At 47.4% G+C, this 16,947-nt stretch overlaps 1 protein-coding gene across 2 annotated transcripts; it reads left to right on the top strand.

Moving 5' to 3' along the window:
* Positions 1–4,039: 4,039 nt before the first annotated feature.
* Ndufv3 (NADH:ubiquinone oxidoreductase subunit V3) lies at positions 4,040–16,475 on the top strand. Of its 2 annotated transcripts, XM_034524926.2 has the most exons (4): positions 4,040–4,204; positions 5,446–5,569; positions 12,538–13,650; positions 16,260–16,475. In XM_034524926.2, the coding sequence occupies exons 1-4, from the start codon at positions 4,157–4,159 to the stop codon at positions 16,400–16,402; spliced, it is 1,428 nt and encodes a 475-aa protein (XP_034380817.1). In that variant the 5' UTR covers positions 4,040–4,156; the 3' UTR covers positions 16,403–16,475. The 2 variants fall into 2 exon arrangements, with proteins under 2 accessions (XP_034380817.1, XP_034380818.1); XM_034524927.2 differs by lacking the exon at positions 12,538–13,650.
* Positions 16,476–16,947: the final 472 nt, after the last annotated feature.

Here is a 16,947-nt window from a genome sequence, read left to right as displayed (position 1 = left end):
CACCTACAAATGTAATTAAGTCAAATCATGGGTGAACCAAAATCGTATCAGAGAAGCTGGGCCTTGAGCTTGTCAAACACCATAGCTATGAGAAATGGAAGCCCTTTGCCAGGTCTATAGAGAGAAAGCAATGACCTAACGCTAAGGCACCACATGCCCTCCTACACAGTGCTGACATTTTGGACAGGCATGAACATGTCCACAGATGCAACAGCTCATTCAAGACAAACACTAACATGATGGTGGCATCAGGCAAAGCACAGGATCCTTGGCTGTCACAGTTCTGAAGCCCACTGGGCAGAGTTCTTAGTACTCACAAGCAGGTTGTATCTTGACTGGGCCTGAGATCTGCCCTCTTGGATGCTTCTTCTTTTCCAGAACCCTCTTGGCTACTTTGAAGAACACGCCCTTTGAGGGGATTTTTCTCCCCTTACTTCCTGCCCTTAGGAAGTCTGGAACCCAGAAGCCTTTATTTGTGTTAAACGACCCACAACAACCCAGTTTACCTTGCATCAGTTGGTGGTGCTTTATTAAATTCCTGGAAGGCTGTTCAGTATTACCCACCCTCTTCCCCCCACAAAAAAAGATGGACTCTTGTTTAAACATAATAAGAAGTCCCTAGAAGTTGATAGCTTCTGGAGAGGAAGAGTCAGCTTTCTTCAAGGATACAGCCTCTGAGAAGCCACATGACCCATGATCTAGTACATGTTTCCACGTCCTTGAATATAGTGGCAGCCTTAAGTGGACTCAGTGGATTACACACACACCTAAATACATACACCTAAACACAAACACATAAATACATACATACACATAAACACACACACATACACACATAAATGCACACACACATACACACACTATGCACACAATTGGGAAGGAATAGTGTTGGTGAGGACACGGAAGTAATGGAGGGTGGAGTTTATCAAAAACAAATCATAGGCATGTGTGACATTCTCAATAAAAATATTAAAAATAGCCGGGCAGTGGTGGCACACGCCTTTAATCCCAGCACTTGGGAGGCAGAGGCAGGCGGATTTCTGAGTTCGAGGCCAGCCTGGTCTACAGAGTGAGTTCCAGGACAGCCAGGGCTACACAGAGAAACCCTGTCTCTAAAAACAAAAACAAAAAAAAATATTAAAAATAAAAGAGCTGGGCTGGGCGGCTCCAAGTTCAAGGTCAGCCTGGTCTAGATTCAAATTCCAGAATAGTCAAGGCTACATAGTGAAACCCTGCCTCAAGAAGAAAGAGAGAGGAGGAGGAAGAAGGAAGGAAAAGGAAAGAAAGAAAAATCCAGAAAGATAGATGGGGGGTGGGGTGGCGGCAGGCTGACTCTAGAGGGATGGCTCAACAGTCCAGAGTGTGCACTGCTCTTTCAGGACACCTGCACTCCCATCAGGCAGCTCGAAGCCTCACGGCTTCCTCTAAGTCCTCTTGCAGAGCATCTGATGCCCTCTTCTGCCCTCCATGAGCATGAATTCACATGCACAAATTCACACAAACGCGTGCGCACGCGCGTGTGCGCACACACACACACACACACACAATTTAAAAATAAAAATAAACAAATTTAAAACACATATCAAAAGCAGCTGGGTGGTGGTGGCACATGCCTTTTACTTCCAGCACACTGGAGGAAGAAGCAGGCTGATCTCCGGGTTCCAGGACAGCCAGGGCTACACAGAAAAACCTTGTCTCCGAAGAAAAAAACAAACCCTAAACCATCAAATTAGCTACGGCTTCTTCCCTGGATCCTGTCAATGTGCTGCTGTCAAATCATCAACCCCGAGACAAGGCCCAGAAATCCCTCTGGCAGCAGGTTCCCTTTAGGATTTATACTTTGCGTGTGTCCCCACCTCCTTTCTTTTTCCTCCCTTGTCACTAACTACTCAGGTTCCTTCCCCCCACTTTCACATAATTGCTACAATTCAATTGTCCAATTCCCCTGGGGCCTGTGCTGGGATACTGATTAGGAAATAATTGAATGTATTAGACTGTTTGGAATAAAATTAGCATGTTTCACTGTGCCAAAGGCCACCTTGGCTCTACCTCTAATAGCTTTCCCTTCGCTCAGTATTATCTTACATTATCCTTTAAGGGCATAGACAACATGTTTAAATATATGCTCACCACACTATATGGGGTTTTGCTAACATCGTGAGAGCTTTTAAAATTATGTTTCGTAATTGGTCCTGCTGTCTACAGAGATGCAGTTTCTGGTTTCGTAAATCGCTCTTACACCCAGCATTTCTTCCACATTCTGTCATGAATTCTCATATCTTATTTCTCACTACCTCGTGGGATGAGCTAGCAGATGCTGCCAGCTATCCCAGCATGTGGCCATCTGCCCATGTAGAGGGAGGGGCCGCTGCAGGCCGCTCCTGGGGCTTCAGGTCAGCTGTGTGCCACCTGGGTTTAGCCAGAATGTCCCGGCAGAGATACAAATCCACTGACGATATGTTCTCCCCAACAGCTCCTGCCACTGTGGCCAACCCCATGGTGGCCCCTGCTTCCCACACTGTCTTTATGGTATCACCTAACCTCCACCACAAAGGAGACGGTGGCTTCCTGCTATAGTGAATCTCTTCAGCATTTTTTGTTTTGTTTTGTTTTGTTTTTTGAGACAGGGTTTCCCTGTGTAGTCCTGGCTGTCCTGGAACTCACTCTGTAGACCAGGCTGGCCTCGAACTCAGAAATCCGCCTGCCTCTGCCTCCCAAGTGCTGGGATTAAAGGCGTGTGCCACCACCGCCCGGCCTCTTCAGCATTTCTATAATGGTGTGTGCTCTGTTTAAACATCTCTACTAAAATGCACATTAAAATTCAGTCTTGAAGGCTAGAAAGATAGCCCAGGAGTTAAGAGTTAGCTGCCCTTTCAGAGAACTCAAGGACAATTCCCAGGACCCAGGTGGCAGCTCACAACTAAGACTCCAGTTTCAGGAGATCTGTCTCCCTCTTTTGAACTTGGTAGGTACTGCAAACACATGGTGTGCAGTCATGCATTCAGGCAACACACACATACACATAAAATAAAAATAAATAAATCATAGCCAGGTGTGGTGCACATGGAAGGCAGGCACGGTGCACATGAAGGGCAGAGGCAGGCAGATCTCTGTGAGTTCAAAGCCAGCCTGATCTACATAGTGAGTCCCATGATCCTGCAGCTCCAACTCCGGCCCCACAAAGGACAAGGAAGTACCTGTTCCCTTCAGTATTACGTACTCACTCGTCAAGCAAGTGTCCCCTGGAGACACGATTAGGTGAAGGACGATCCTGTTAGCATGCTATTGGTGTCTTCAGAGACCTGGGCTCTGTCTCTGGGGCCTGAACGCTCCTCAGAGCTCCTGCCATGCTGTTGTCCCCCTGCCTGCTTGTACCCAGCATTAATACTCTAATAAACTTTTTCCCCAATAATTCATTACAGTGTCCTGAACCCTTTCACCGACATTGAATTTTCCTTGGTGGAGACTGAAAGTGTAGACATATCCATCTGCGTGAAATACTTACTGTGCACTGGGAAACATGTGGAAGGGGGCACCAATCAATCATTGGGAGGAGGATTTGATAATCAATAACACAAACTCCATAGCCTTGGAGTATCCTAAGCCTTGGATATGAAGGTTCTCTGAAAAGCCTCGTGTATTGAAGGCTTGGTCTCCAATTGTGTGAGGTTGGATGTGTGTGTGTGTGTGTGTGTGTGTGTGTGTGTGTGTTTTCATTGAGGAGTTTATCTGATTATAATCCTTACAGTTGATCTGTAAAGCACAGGTTGTCTTTGAACTAGCCCTTCTGCTAGTATGGTCACGCCCAGCTTTCTGGCATGGGCAAGGCCACGCCCCTACTGGGCAAGTGCACTACCACCGAGTTACTGACCAGAATTAAGGGTGCGATCAGGGCAAGGCGGCCAAGCCCCAATCGGAGGGGGCGGGACTTCCAGCAGAATTAGCCTAGGGACGGAACCCGCGCGCTCCCACACGGGATTGGTGGACTAAGTCGGGGGCGTGGCCTCGGGGAGCCCGCCCAGAATGCGCGCGCAAACGCTTGGGCCCACCCTGGTGTGCGATTGGCGAACGTGAACGTGGGGCCGAGCCTCGGGTGGTGCGTGTGCACGCGCAGGTCACGAACCTAGGTGCGACCTCGGCGATTGGAGTCGGTGCCATGGCGTTCTCTCTCTTGCTGCGGGGAGGACGAGTCCGGGCGCTGAAGGTAAAGGGCGAACGGGCGAGACCTACCCGGCCCATAGCCTAACCCTTAGCTGCACCCGTGGACTCTGTGCGGAGAAGGGGTCCCAGGGCCTGTGCTCACCAGACCTGGACAGAAGGGTTTTCTTTGCAGGACCGAAGCCGAGACTGCTTGGCTGTTTTAAAAACGAAACTTGGCTTTCTCTGCAAAACCTGTGTTGGGGTTTGTTTTGGTTGGGTTAGGTGGATGGAACTTAGGGCCCTGCGCTTGCTTGTCAAGAGCTGTCATTGAACCGGCCCCCAAATAGGAAATGCTCACAGCAAAACAAAATACAGGTGACAAATGGCCCCGGTCGTCAGATGGGCGCTGTTTAGTTACTCCTTCCGGTATCTTGCTCCCAGGGATTTGTTTTTCAGCGTGTATCGGTACACATAATTTGTACACATGCGGAGAATCATCAGTATAGTTTTCCGGTTCTTTTGGGGACCTGGCATGAAGCCTCCTAGGACATACCTTAGCGGTTGCCGGCAGAATTGCGCGGTTGCCGGCAGAATTGCAGTAAGATTCTTCTCACATTGTAACACCTCTGAAGCCATTATCTACATGGTATTTACTACTAGATAGTGTTTCTATAACTTTACTAAGTGTAGGGAGATAATTTTGCAAAAAGAAACATAGTATTTTGTACAGTAACAAAATAATCAGTAAACTGGCTACCCTAAGATTCAGGAGTCTTGGGCTGAGAGCCAACTGGGCCATCTAGGTGATGGCTGGAGTCCAGAGGCCAGCACTTCCCTCCCTCCCTCATGCTAACACAGGTCTGCCTAACTGAAGCTTTGCAGGACACATGACAGCAAGAGCTTTTCTCAGCAGCATCTGTCTCCCATCCACCTCCTACCCCCTGTTCCCTGCACAGTTTTCTGCAGAACACAGGACCAGGCTCTTCTCCAAGATATCCCAAAGTTTTGTATAAAGAAGCTGACAAAGTTTTTATTGTTAATAAAAACTTTCCAAGTGTCTATTTTGGGAAATTTCTGCAGAGATTAGGGAAATAAGGATGTTTTCATTTACCCAGATGCTAACAGTGATTTTCCTGGAACTGGGGTATATTTTTCTTGCAGCTTTTGGGTACTTTTTAGAATATTCATAATTCCCATATGTTATGAAGATTGTAATAAGTGTGCCACATGAATATTAATATATAACACTCATATTGTAATGGCTGTTATCAAGGTGAGTATCTTTGCTTGTCGACTCTTCCCCAGACTGTGCTTCTGGAGGCAAGGGTGTTCCGAGGAGAACTGGCTTCTACGGTGTCCCTGTCTACAGAGTCAGAGAAGAGTGAAAAGGTGACAGGACCACATCCCACGACACAAAGTGTGCCCAAAGGTGAGATTTTTTTAAAGATGGTGGGGACGGGGTGGCTGTCAAACAGTGCAAAGTCAATAGCATGAAATGAGATGGACCAGCCGCATAACCTGAGACTCCAGCTCATAATTAGATGGAAGATTGGACCACAGCAGTGGTGGCAAAGGCTTTGACTCTGTGTCAGCTCTAGATCTGAAGTAGTATATCCTAAAAGGCCAACCCAACAGGGAGAGCAGAAGGGCTCTGGCATTTCCAAGGCCCTCAGGAGCACACCCTAGTGTGAAATAGTGACACCCCACCCTACTTCCCCTGGTTCCTGGCTTTTCCTGATTCCCCAAGACTCTGGTGAGTTTTTCCTGGTGTGCCCCATCGCCATCTGGGGGGCATCATGACCCCAGGGAAGGAATTAGGAGCCCAAATTTCTGCTGTACTCCACTTAGCTGGGGCCCAGTTGCTGTCCAGCTCTCTTCAAAATCATTTTGACTTCTGTTACATTTTCCCCCTCTCTGAATGCCAGCATAGGATGGCCTCACACCGAGCAAGCATGAATTGTGGTGCATTTTAAATATTTTGTTTGTTTGTTTGTTTGTTTTTGGTTTTGTTGTTGTTGTTGTTGTTGTTGTTTTTTTGAGACAGGGTTTCTCTGTGTAACCCAGGCTGTCCTGGAACTCACTCTGTAGACCAGGCTGGCCTCGAACTCAGAAGTCCGCCTGCTTCTGCCTCCCAAGTGCTGGGATTAAAGTGCGCCACCACTGCCCGGCTTAAATGCTTTTCTTCTGAGGATAATTTTATTTCCTATGCCTTGCTCCTTTTTTTTATTATTTTTATTTTTATTTATTTATTTATTTTTAATGATTCGTGTATTGGGTCCATTGGATTTAGTTTCTTTTCTTTTCTTTTTTTTTTTTTTTTTGATTTGTTTATGTATGTGAGTACACTATTGCTCTCTTCAGACACATCAGAAGAAGGCATCAGATCCCGTTACAGATGGTTGTGATCCACCATGTGGTTGCTGGGAGTTGAACTCAGGACCTCTGGAAGAGCAGTCTTAACCACTGAGCCATCTCTTCAGCCCAAATTTAGTTTCTTAATTCATGGAGCCCTGATCTACCCTTGAACAAGTGTGCAGAGCTGCCTCTTGGCAGATCTTCCGTCCTAACATGGGATTGGGGAGTAGTAATTGAGTCTAGTCTTAATTTCATTAATATTTCTTCTGCTTGAGTGTGTGAAACCACAGCGATTCCTTTGTTTTCTCCCTGCCTGGGCACTGAGCATCAGTAAGTGTTAAATGCTCACACTATTAGTGCCCGCCCACAGTGCTCTATACACACACACACACAGACACACACACACACCTTTATCAGCTCCATAGTCAAGGTATCCTGGTCTGAATACCAGAGAGATGTGATTCAGTTCTGCCTAAACCTGCCTGATTATTAAAATACAGTTCTGGTCTTCTTTTGGATGCATTGAAAAACAGAAATCTTAAAACACGAGGACTATTTAAAACAACAACAAAACATATAAACTCAGTATACTTAAGAAATGCCTGCAATAAGAATGTCAGTTAAGTTGTGTGCCATATATGGCTGGCATAGGCTTTAGTTTATTGCAGGCTATGGGTTGAACCCAGGGCTTTGCACAGCCTGGATTGCTTGTGACTGCTTACTGGTAAATGACTAGGATTTCAATACTATGTCCTTACCTCTGGTGGATTTTTTGGTTTTTGTTTTTGTTTTGTTTTGTTTTTCGAGACAGGGTTTCTCTGAGTAAGCCTGGCTGTCCTGGAACTCACTTTGTAGACCAGGCTGGCCTCGAACCTCTGGTGGATTTTTAAGTTATGTCATAATCCTGGCTCCTAGATACATGGTTTTAGATTACATGGATTTTAGGACCCAAGAGCCTTCTGTATAAGAACAGGTGTCTGTGTAGATAGAAGTGATATCATCCTGGGAAGATTTGGGAAGGGAGACCTGGCCTGGGAGTTGACCTTGGAATCCCAGGGAGCTCCTGGCTCTCTGCAGCCATCTGAGCCTGCAGCTTTGTGACCTCCCTGGGTGCTATGGGGCTGAAGAAGCTCTGGTGTGTGTGTGCACACTCACGCACACGCTCATCTACTTTGTAAATGGCAGTGTACTTCAGAGTGGAATATGGTCTTCAGAAATAAATTGTCTTCTGTGTACATTACACTTGTATGTTCTAAAATATTCTAATTTCACATAATTTCTGGGGCTGGAGAGATGGCTCAGTGGTTAAAAGCACTGACTGCTCTTCCAGAAGCCCTGAGTTCAATTCCCAGTAACCATATGGTGGCTCACAACCATCTGTAATGGGATCTGATGCCCTCTTCTGGTGTGTCTGAAGACAACTTCAGTGTATACATATACTTAAAGAAATAATTCTTAACAAAAATAATTTCTGTACAATGAAAAAGAACTCACGCTCCTAAGTTAGCCACATGTGGGCCTGTGTTTTCCCTTGAAGTGCCAGGAAGTAGAAACCATCTCAACCAGAGTGGCTTTGGGAGTCCCTGGGACTCTCTGCATCTCTTAGTCCCCAGCCACTGGGAGTGAGTGGGTCAGGACTACCCTCAGGGGCAATATTTTTGCCCCACTCTGGAGGCTCCCATCTCTTAGCCCCGAGCTTCCTTCCTGAGGAAAGCTGCCGCTACACAACGGTACCAGGATGTTCCCGCAGGCCCTTGGTGAAGACATGCCTGGGTTTTCTTTGCTGTTTGTTGAATCCTGCCACCAGAGCACACTGTACAGATCTATAAGACACTGGCTGAGCAATTTTCACATTGTTTTTTGTCGGTTTGGCCGTGTGTGTGTGTGTGTGTGTGTGTGTGTGTGTGTGTGTGTGTGTGTGTGTTTTGTTTTTCCCAGATCCAACCTTGTAGTACAGGTTGGTCTTGAACTCCCAATCCCCTGGGGTGCTGGGGTTGGGGGGGATTACAAGTGTGGGCCATCACACCTTGCTTTTGTGTAGCTCTTATAAAGAGTCTAAAGCCAAAGCTGGTTCTCCATTTAGGTTCCAGCCCAAGTTTAAAAGTGTTTTGTAGTTTCGCCAGGCGGTGGTGGCGCACACCTTTAATCCCAGCACTTGGGAGGCAGAGGCAGGAAGATTTCTGAGTTCGAGGCCAGCCTGGTCTACAGAGTGAGTTCCAGGACAGCCAGGGCTACACAGAGAAACCCTGTCTCAAAAAAACCAAAAAAAAAAAAGTGTAGTTTCTAAAACTAGAGGTTAGACATATTAGCCACGGGGTGAAAGGAGCCAGGTGTGAACACTTCTTACACGTTACCCCACCCACCTCTTACTAATGAGCTGAGGTGTCACGCCAGAGAGGTTTGCTTTCAACTTTGACATTCTGGCCCATGGTCTATATTTCAGTATTACTGTCTTACTTCTGGAGGCGGAGGAGGGTAGATCTAGAGAGTCTCCTGATTTTTTTTTTATTTTTTATTTTTTTTTTAAGACTTTATACATGTGTAATCCTAAGCCTATGAAATCTGAGTGATCTCACTCTTCCAGGCATGTTTAAAGTATCTTTGTGAGGGTGCTTCGTTTCCCGGGTTAGTTTTATCAACCATTGGCACTATGTAGGTTTAGGATTGCTAATTTGTTTTATCATTGCTACACTTTATTTGGATATGTGTCTGAGTCATTGTGCGGCTATGCATATGAGTGCAGTACCCATAAAGGACAGAAGGGGGCAGTGAATCCACTGTGAGCCACCCAGCATGGATGCAGGGAACTGAAATGGGCAGCAGCCTTTTGTTCTTTGACTGAAAGCCTGAAGACTGTGTTCTCCATTTTCAGCCAGAGATTCAGAAATTTTGAGTTGTGTCTCGAGGGGAGATGCCATGGTCACAGGGAGAACCGGTTGGCACCATTAGATAGTATTCGTAGACTTGGTTGTGTGTAGGCTGCCTTGGTCCCCTTCTGTGCTGAGAGGAGGCTGCAGGAGTCTGGGGTAGGCAGCAGGGGTCCTGGTAGGCTGTTTGTTAAGGAAAGCCAGTCTGAAACTAAAGAACTGTGAGCAGACGTAACATCCTGCGTCCACGTAACATCCCAGAGGCCACGTTCACCTTCTGTGACCTACGCCACCAGTGGGTGAATTCAAGCTTGCTGTGGATGCCAGTTAGTGGTGGCATCTTAGGCTTGAAGATGAGGGAAGGACAGAAACTGACCCTCCTCCATCAAAAGCAAAACCAGCTGCTCCTCTGTTAGCCTTTCCCTGGAATTCTTCCTGTATCCAATGAGAAGATGAGCTGTCAGTCCTTCTCATTCCGAAATATTCCGAAGTCTCCTTGTCAAGCCAGTCTGCCTGTCTGGAATGTTCTTTCTGTTTTCATAGGTAAATAATCTACAATGCAAGTTTTTATTCTCTCTCTCTCTCTCTCTCTCTCTCTCTCTCTCTGTGTGTGTGTGTGTGTGTGTGTGTGTGTGTGTTGAGAACTAAGGGTCTTGCATATACCCAGCACATGCTGTATCACTAAGCTACACCTTAGCCCCAATAATGTAGCTTTGTAACTCTCTACAACCTTCTAAGTTCCCAAGGGCTAAGGAGAGTGCTTAGTGGTACTTTGTCTAGCCTGCCCAAGGCCCTGGGTCCAGACACGCGCACAAGAACAAAACCCCAAATCCTCAGCATATCTTGGAAGAGTCAGTCCATCATTTTGATATTCAAAGTAGCCATCTGAGAGCTTTATCGATTGATTGATTTATTTACTTTAACTTTGACATAGAGCCTTATATATAGCCCAGGCTAGCTTCAGACTTGCTGTGTAGCTGAGGGTGACCTTGAGCTTATGAGCCTCCTCCCTCTGCCTCCTCCAGAATGCTCTGGACCCCCACTGTTGAGGACTGCTCTAGCCCACGTTGGGGGGGGGGCAAAATGTCTGGGACCACTCTGTCAATGTTGGAACCTGCACTGCCAAAAGCCTTGGGGGCTAAGTTGTTAGAGCCTGCACTGCCCCAAGCTGCTCTGGTCTATGGGTCAGGGTTCAGCCAGAGAGAGAGTGAGGATGGGCTCGAAGAATGGAGACCAGACAGAGTGTGATTCAATCCCGTTTATTCTTCAGTCTCTCTTCTTCTCTCCAAGTCCCTAGTTCCTAGTACCAAGTCTCAGGTCCTAATCCTAGTTCCAGTTGCTAGTCTCTTTCCCAGTTCCAAGTTCTCTTCCAAGTGCCTGTCTCAAGTCTCAAGTGCCTACTGTCTAATTCCAAGTTCTGCCTCCAAGTGTCAAGTGCCTAATACCTAATAATTTCTTCTGTCTGCCTCTTGCCTTTTATATGTCTCACTTATAAGCCACACCTCTAATTCACGCCCTTAGGTCTTATCTCTAAATCACACCTTTAAGTCTCACACACCCAAGGGAAGATCCTGGGTATATAAAACAAGATGTTATCAGAGTGTGCTCAGCTGTTGTAGGCTGTTGAAAACAAGTCTCTTGTCAGGGTATATGGCTCAAGATGGCTGCACGGATGATAGCCGCCTTCTGTCGGCTCCCCACACCCCACATCAGCCCGAATGCAGTGCTGGGTTGGAGCTGAGGGCCCTGTGAATACTGAGCTAGCACTGTGCCAACTGAACCACACGACACCCTCAAGCCATCTCCATTTGTAAGAGTCAAGCTCAGAAAAATACCAGTGATGTATAGAATGGGCTAGCTGGGAATTCTGGGCTGTGCCGTTGTGGCACAGAGAGATCTAGTGTGCACTGCCCTTCTCTGCCTGTGCTACCGAGCAGTGGTCTGGAGCTGTGTGTTCTGAGTCACCGTGTCAGTCCCTACTCTAGGTGGCCAGGGCTGGTTTCAGCTGTCACCCACTGCTCTGGTTCTGATCATTTCCCTTCACAGTGCCTGTCACTCTTTCTCTGGCTTGAGAAACTTCATTTTTCTTGGTTCCTATTCTACCAGGTGATTGTAGTTTCTTGGCCCCTTGCATGGGAACCACCATGATAAGATGGGTAAGAGGGGCCTGATCCTACCATAGAGGAGCCTGATCCTACCATGGAGGAATATATGTAGCTAGCCGTGTCTTAAGGACCCTATACATCTGTTTATCTGGAGAGCGTTCAGTTCCGCTTCATGCTCAGAGGGTAATTTACCATTTTAACAACTTGTCCTGTGTTTTCCTTCTGATGCGTACAGTTAGAAAGATTGGCAACTGAGAGGACTAAGTGAAATTAGCTCTAATGTGATTTTTTTTTTCTCTTTCATAAATGATCATGAAGTGTAAGATTTTTCTATTAGAACTTATCCTGTTGGGCTTTTTTTTTTTTTTTTTTTTTCATTTGTTTGTGTGTGCATTTTAACATCTGCTTCCAGTGATATGTGTGGTATTAAATTATTTTAGACTTTCGGGTTTTGTAAAAACTTGTTTTCTTGGCTGAAGAAGCCCCCACGTGACCTGTGTGATTTTTTTTGAGGACTTTTCTTCCTTTTTAGGGCAGCTTTACTTGAAAAGCTGTCGCCACTCCCTCCCTCCTACTGACTCTTCTCACAGCCAAACAGCCAAACAGGCTCTTGTCTAGACCTCTGCTGTTTTGTTCAGGAAGGTCAAACCCTGACCTTGTTAATATTCGAAAAGCACTAGGTACTCAATGGTGTTAGCACTTCAGGAAACCATGCATTTGTAAAACCTGTGTAGTGGACAGAAAATATCTGCATTAGAGTTTACAAACTGTTGTAAATCTGAGTGGGGTCCTTTAAGAATACCTGTCGCCTGGGAAGCAAAGCGTGTGAGAACCGAGTCAGAACCGAGTCAGTTTGGGCTCTTGTTGGTGAGAAAGCTCCTCCCTGAAGGTTCCGCTCAGAGGCCAGTCTGCCCACTCCTGCTGCCCAGGCGCGGGGAGAGAGGTTCCTGGAACCTACGTGTCAGTTACCTGGACAGCGTTATAACATAATACACTGGTACGCAATGCAATGTCTATGGCTTTGAGTTGTTCCTTAAATAACAAGTGTTCCTCTTTATACCGTTTCCCAGATGTGGGGGCAGAGGAGAGGGGCAAGCTCCTAGCCACGCCCACAGCAGCGGCACTGTCTAAAAGCTCACCTCCACCCGGTTCTCACCCGTCAGTGGAGAGCACAGGTGGGGCTGTCGCAGGCCCACACCCTGGTAGCAGCCAGATGCTTGCAGATGAAGGGCTCCGGAAGCATTTGTCAAGAAAGACTTTGGTAGCGTTTCCTCAGAAAGTTATGCCTCCACCCCAAGCACGGGGTTCTAACTCAGAGGCTCAGCTGCACGCGCAGAGAGTGACAGACGGTTCGTCCTCATCTTCCTCGTCTTCCTCATCCAGCTCCTCAGATTCAGACTCTGATGGGGAGGAACGTGACTCAGACATTAGTCCTCGAGTGGCAAGCAAAGGCAAGGCAGGGTTTTCTAAACCAGAGGCCTCTCGTCCCTTAAAGAATGGAGCCCCCAAAATCAAAGTTTCTGCAAAAGAGAAGGCCAAGGTTCAAAAGCCACACACAGATGTCACCTACCCGGAGAAGTCCTCGCAGCCTAAGAAGAAAGGGACCTTCTCCAGCCCTGTAGAAGACAGCAAAGAAAGCAGGTCTAAGCCCGTGACATCCAGGCCACAGTCGAGTGAGATTTTGGAGCAAAACATGAAGGAAGGACACCAGCAGGGGAAACCAAGACCAGCCAAGACAGGAAAGGAAAGCACAAAGCCATCTGAAGCTGAAGGAATCTTAACCGGTCACAAGAAAGCCACAGTATCCACACAGCCCACTCGTGGGCCAGTGCCCGCAACAGAAACACGAGAGGCCAGGGCAGAACACCTGCCAGCCGCTGGCCCCGGGACAGGAGCTAGACATCTGGAACCAAAAGCGCCAGAGCCCAAATGGAAGACCCCTTCTCCCCTGGTGAGAAAAGAAAGCCTGGAGAAGCAGGTGCCAGAAGGATGCTCCCAGGCCAAGGAGACGACCTTGGAAGATCCGAAACTAGTGAGCTATCCGAAGACGGTTCCTGTTCAGGAGAAAGATACCTCTGAAGAGAGCACCGGACCACAGCTGGAGGGGCGGTTCCAGGTGGCAGTCGGTGAAGCCCCGCCCACTGATGCAGGCACACCCCAGGAAGCCCCAGCCGACACACAGGGTACACCTTGCCTTGGCTCAGACTCTCCTTGTCCTTTAGGGTGTATAGATCCTAAAGAACCCTCTTGAGTTTCTGTGTGTTTAGAAAAGAGCTTTTTTTTTTTTTTGACACAGAGTTTCTCGTAGCGCAGGCTGATTTCAAACTCACGCTAGGTAGCTAACTCTGGCATTGCGATCCTGATCTCTGCCTCCGACTCCCAGGTGCTGGGATCTCATGCACCACTTGGCCTCATTTAACTATTTCTGACACGGCGTAATTTATGGAAACTGACAGTCTAGCATCACCACACATAACCTTGGAGGGTATCCACACCGCAAGTAGTTCATGAAATTGCCCAACACCCTGCTGAGTGGAAAGTAGCGGAAATCCTGTGGTGCTCTCATAGATCAGGAGCAGCAGTCACACAGCAGTGATAACCCTTGGGTGGACTGAACTAGACGGGTAACTTAGTGAACTGAAGGGAGTGTTAACAGGCAGGCAACCCATGGACAGCATCTGAGGGCTTTTCCCAGCCCAATAGGCTGTATAATCTAATACATTAGATTATTACTCAGTGAGTTTCTAATGAGGGGCGTTTCAAGGGGGACTGTACTTCTATCATACTGAGTGGTCTTGCACATGTGTGGCACGCTCTGGGCAGCTCCTTGGGAAACAGTTCTTTGATTTTAAAATCCGCAGGTCCCGAGTCCTCCTTAAGATGGCAGCATCGCTAACGGGGCCTTCCTGCACCTGGGAGTCATTCCCAGCCACGCCCCCTCCTCGCCTAATTTGCATCACCCCGGTGTGCTAACTATCGCTCTTCCAGGATGTTTACAGCATTTATGTTTTCTTCCTTTTCCATTTCTCCTTCACTAATGTGCCAGGTACCAGTGCATGCCAGACTTCTAAGACCTCGGGACCTGCCTTTCCCACCTTGTTGCAGTTTTCACACTTGAGATTTCTAGGTTGTCTCTCTCTGGGAAACAACCATGACCCACTAGGCTCAGATGTAGCTTAATTCGGTGCTTAGCCAGACAGTAAGGTCTTGGGCTCAGTTTCCAGCACTGCAGAAACAAGAACTTGCCTCTCCTCTAACTCCCAGCCCTCTTTGCTGGCAACTGAGGCTCACAAAGTGGTCCTTGCCCGAAGCCCCTTGCTTACAGGTGGGCTGTTACTGATAGAGTTTATAACCCTTCCGACTCCCATCAGTTGTGACCTCCTCCCCTGGGATAACCGTGTAATCTGTGGCTTTGAAGGTACACTTCCGCGCACTGAAGATCTTCAGCTTGCTGAAGAAGAGAAGATGCCGGCTCTATAAGACATCCTTCTGTCCTTCCTTCCTTCCTTCCTTCCTTCCTTCCTTCCTTCCTTTCTTCCTTTCTTGAAATTAAAATAGGAGAAACAGCTTTTGGATTTGGAATAGAGAAATAGTGTATTTGAGTTGGTGGGGTGTTTGTTTGGTTGTTCTACACACACCATGCAGTGTGTGTAGAAACGGAGGCAGCTCTACCGACTCGATTCCTAGAGAGCCAGGAATAGTCTCATCAATAGTCCCGTGGCTACCACCCGCTTTGCTTCGTCTCCTGCCTTGCTGCATTTGTGTTGTGAAAGAACCCTGTCCTTTTGCTTTAGTTCCACGCTTTGAATTTTAAAATTATCAAGAACTTAGGTGTACAGGTGTATAGATTTAATTTTTCCCATTTAAGATAAAAGGAGAAATTAGGGGTTTTTTCCCCCTATGGTTTGGAAGATAACATTTTTCCTTAAAAAGTTAAAATGGCAAAGCTGCAGTTCCTCCCGTGTTCCCATGCTCCTTTTCACCGTTATTGCCATTGTTGTAGCACTCGGGTCTTCTCACGTCTGTGCATGCTTATTTCCACCACAGACAGACATCCAAAAAAATGTGACTTCTCCTGTGTATTTTTTACATGACCTAGGAGTCCATCCATATTCCAGATTCTTCCAAATGCATAGTGCAAGCCCAGGGCCAAGAAATACACGAAGGAAGGGCAAGGTGCTGCTATCCGGTATAAGAAACGAAGCAGCCTTGTCCTGTCCCGTCTCGGAGATGTTAGACTCTGCCAATTTTTTGTTTTGGTTTGGTTTTTTGCTTTGGTTTGGTTTTTTTTTGAGACAGGGTTTCTCTGTGTAGCCCTGGCTGTCCTGGAACTCACTCTGTAGACCAGGCTGGCCTCGAACTCAGAAATCCGCCTGCCTCTGCCTCCCAAGTGCTGGGATTAAAGGCGTGCGCCACCACTGCCTGGCTTAACACTCTGCCATTTTATTAACAGCAACAACAACAAAAAAAGCAGAGTCATGTCTCCTGGCAGGCCTGTGCCGCCGTCTTGGGGAAGGTTTCTATGGCCGGGTTAGAGTTTTTACGGCGACAGCCCTGCCAACATGTGCTTTGTGATTACACTCTGCTGGTAAGACGGACCTTAAGCTTCAGCATAAATTTTCAGGTGACTCTTTTACATAGGTCTTGAAGACAGGGCTCTCAAGGTCCCCTGTCTTCTAGTTAGAGTGCTCACGAGCTATAAGCTATAAACTGTTGGTGTGGAGACTTCTGCTTCCTCAGCGCCCAAGCAGACATGTGTGCCTGACTGCTGTCCTATCACCTTTCTCCACAGAGCCCGAGCCGACTGACACCACCACCTACAAGAACCTGCAGCATCATGACTACAACACATACACCTTCCTAGACCTGAACCTGGAACTCTCCAAGTTCAGGCTACCACAGCCGTCTTCAGGACGAGAGTCACCTCGGCACTAAGCTCAGTTCCAGGGCATACCCCCATATCGGTCCCATGTGAGACCTGTGAGAATAAAAGTCAGAGTCACAAGGCTCTCAGTATGTGGTTATTTCCCGTCGCGCCTCCCGGAGAATGAATTAGTGACACCCTGATAACTTGTATAGTGTGTGTGGTTGGGTGGCATCCTCCAGGGGGTCACAGTGAAGTGTTCACAGATTCCTCCCCGTTAGAATCTGTAGCTCCTGGAGACATTAAACCACATCATCCCTAACAAGGCCTGAAAGACGTCGTCTATTGCGGAACACACTTAGGGATGGATGGCTGTGCATCACATCCGTCTTTACTTGCCAGACTACAGCCAGCCAGGGCTTTCCATAAAAAGAGAGAAACAAAGCAGTCAGGCGCACTCAGCCTTGTACTGGTCGGCTGTGGCAGTTGCTGCCAGATCCAAGCCACAGCCTGAGTGAACTAGCAGAAGGCGCTAATGCTGATTTAAGTTACTGCATGACACAAAAATTAGCATGCCTGCTGCAGGCTATTTGCTCACACCGTGGACCCTGAGATT

Source organism: Arvicanthis niloticus, chromosome 20 (assembly GCF_011762505.2).
Source record: "Arvicanthis niloticus isolate mArvNil1 chromosome 20, mArvNil1.pat.X, whole genome shotgun sequence".
Taxonomy (NCBI): domain Eukaryota; kingdom Metazoa; phylum Chordata; class Mammalia; order Rodentia; family Muridae; genus Arvicanthis; species Arvicanthis niloticus.
Note: the sequence above shows the minus strand (reverse complement) of the source record. Positions and strands in the feature narration are given on the sequence as shown.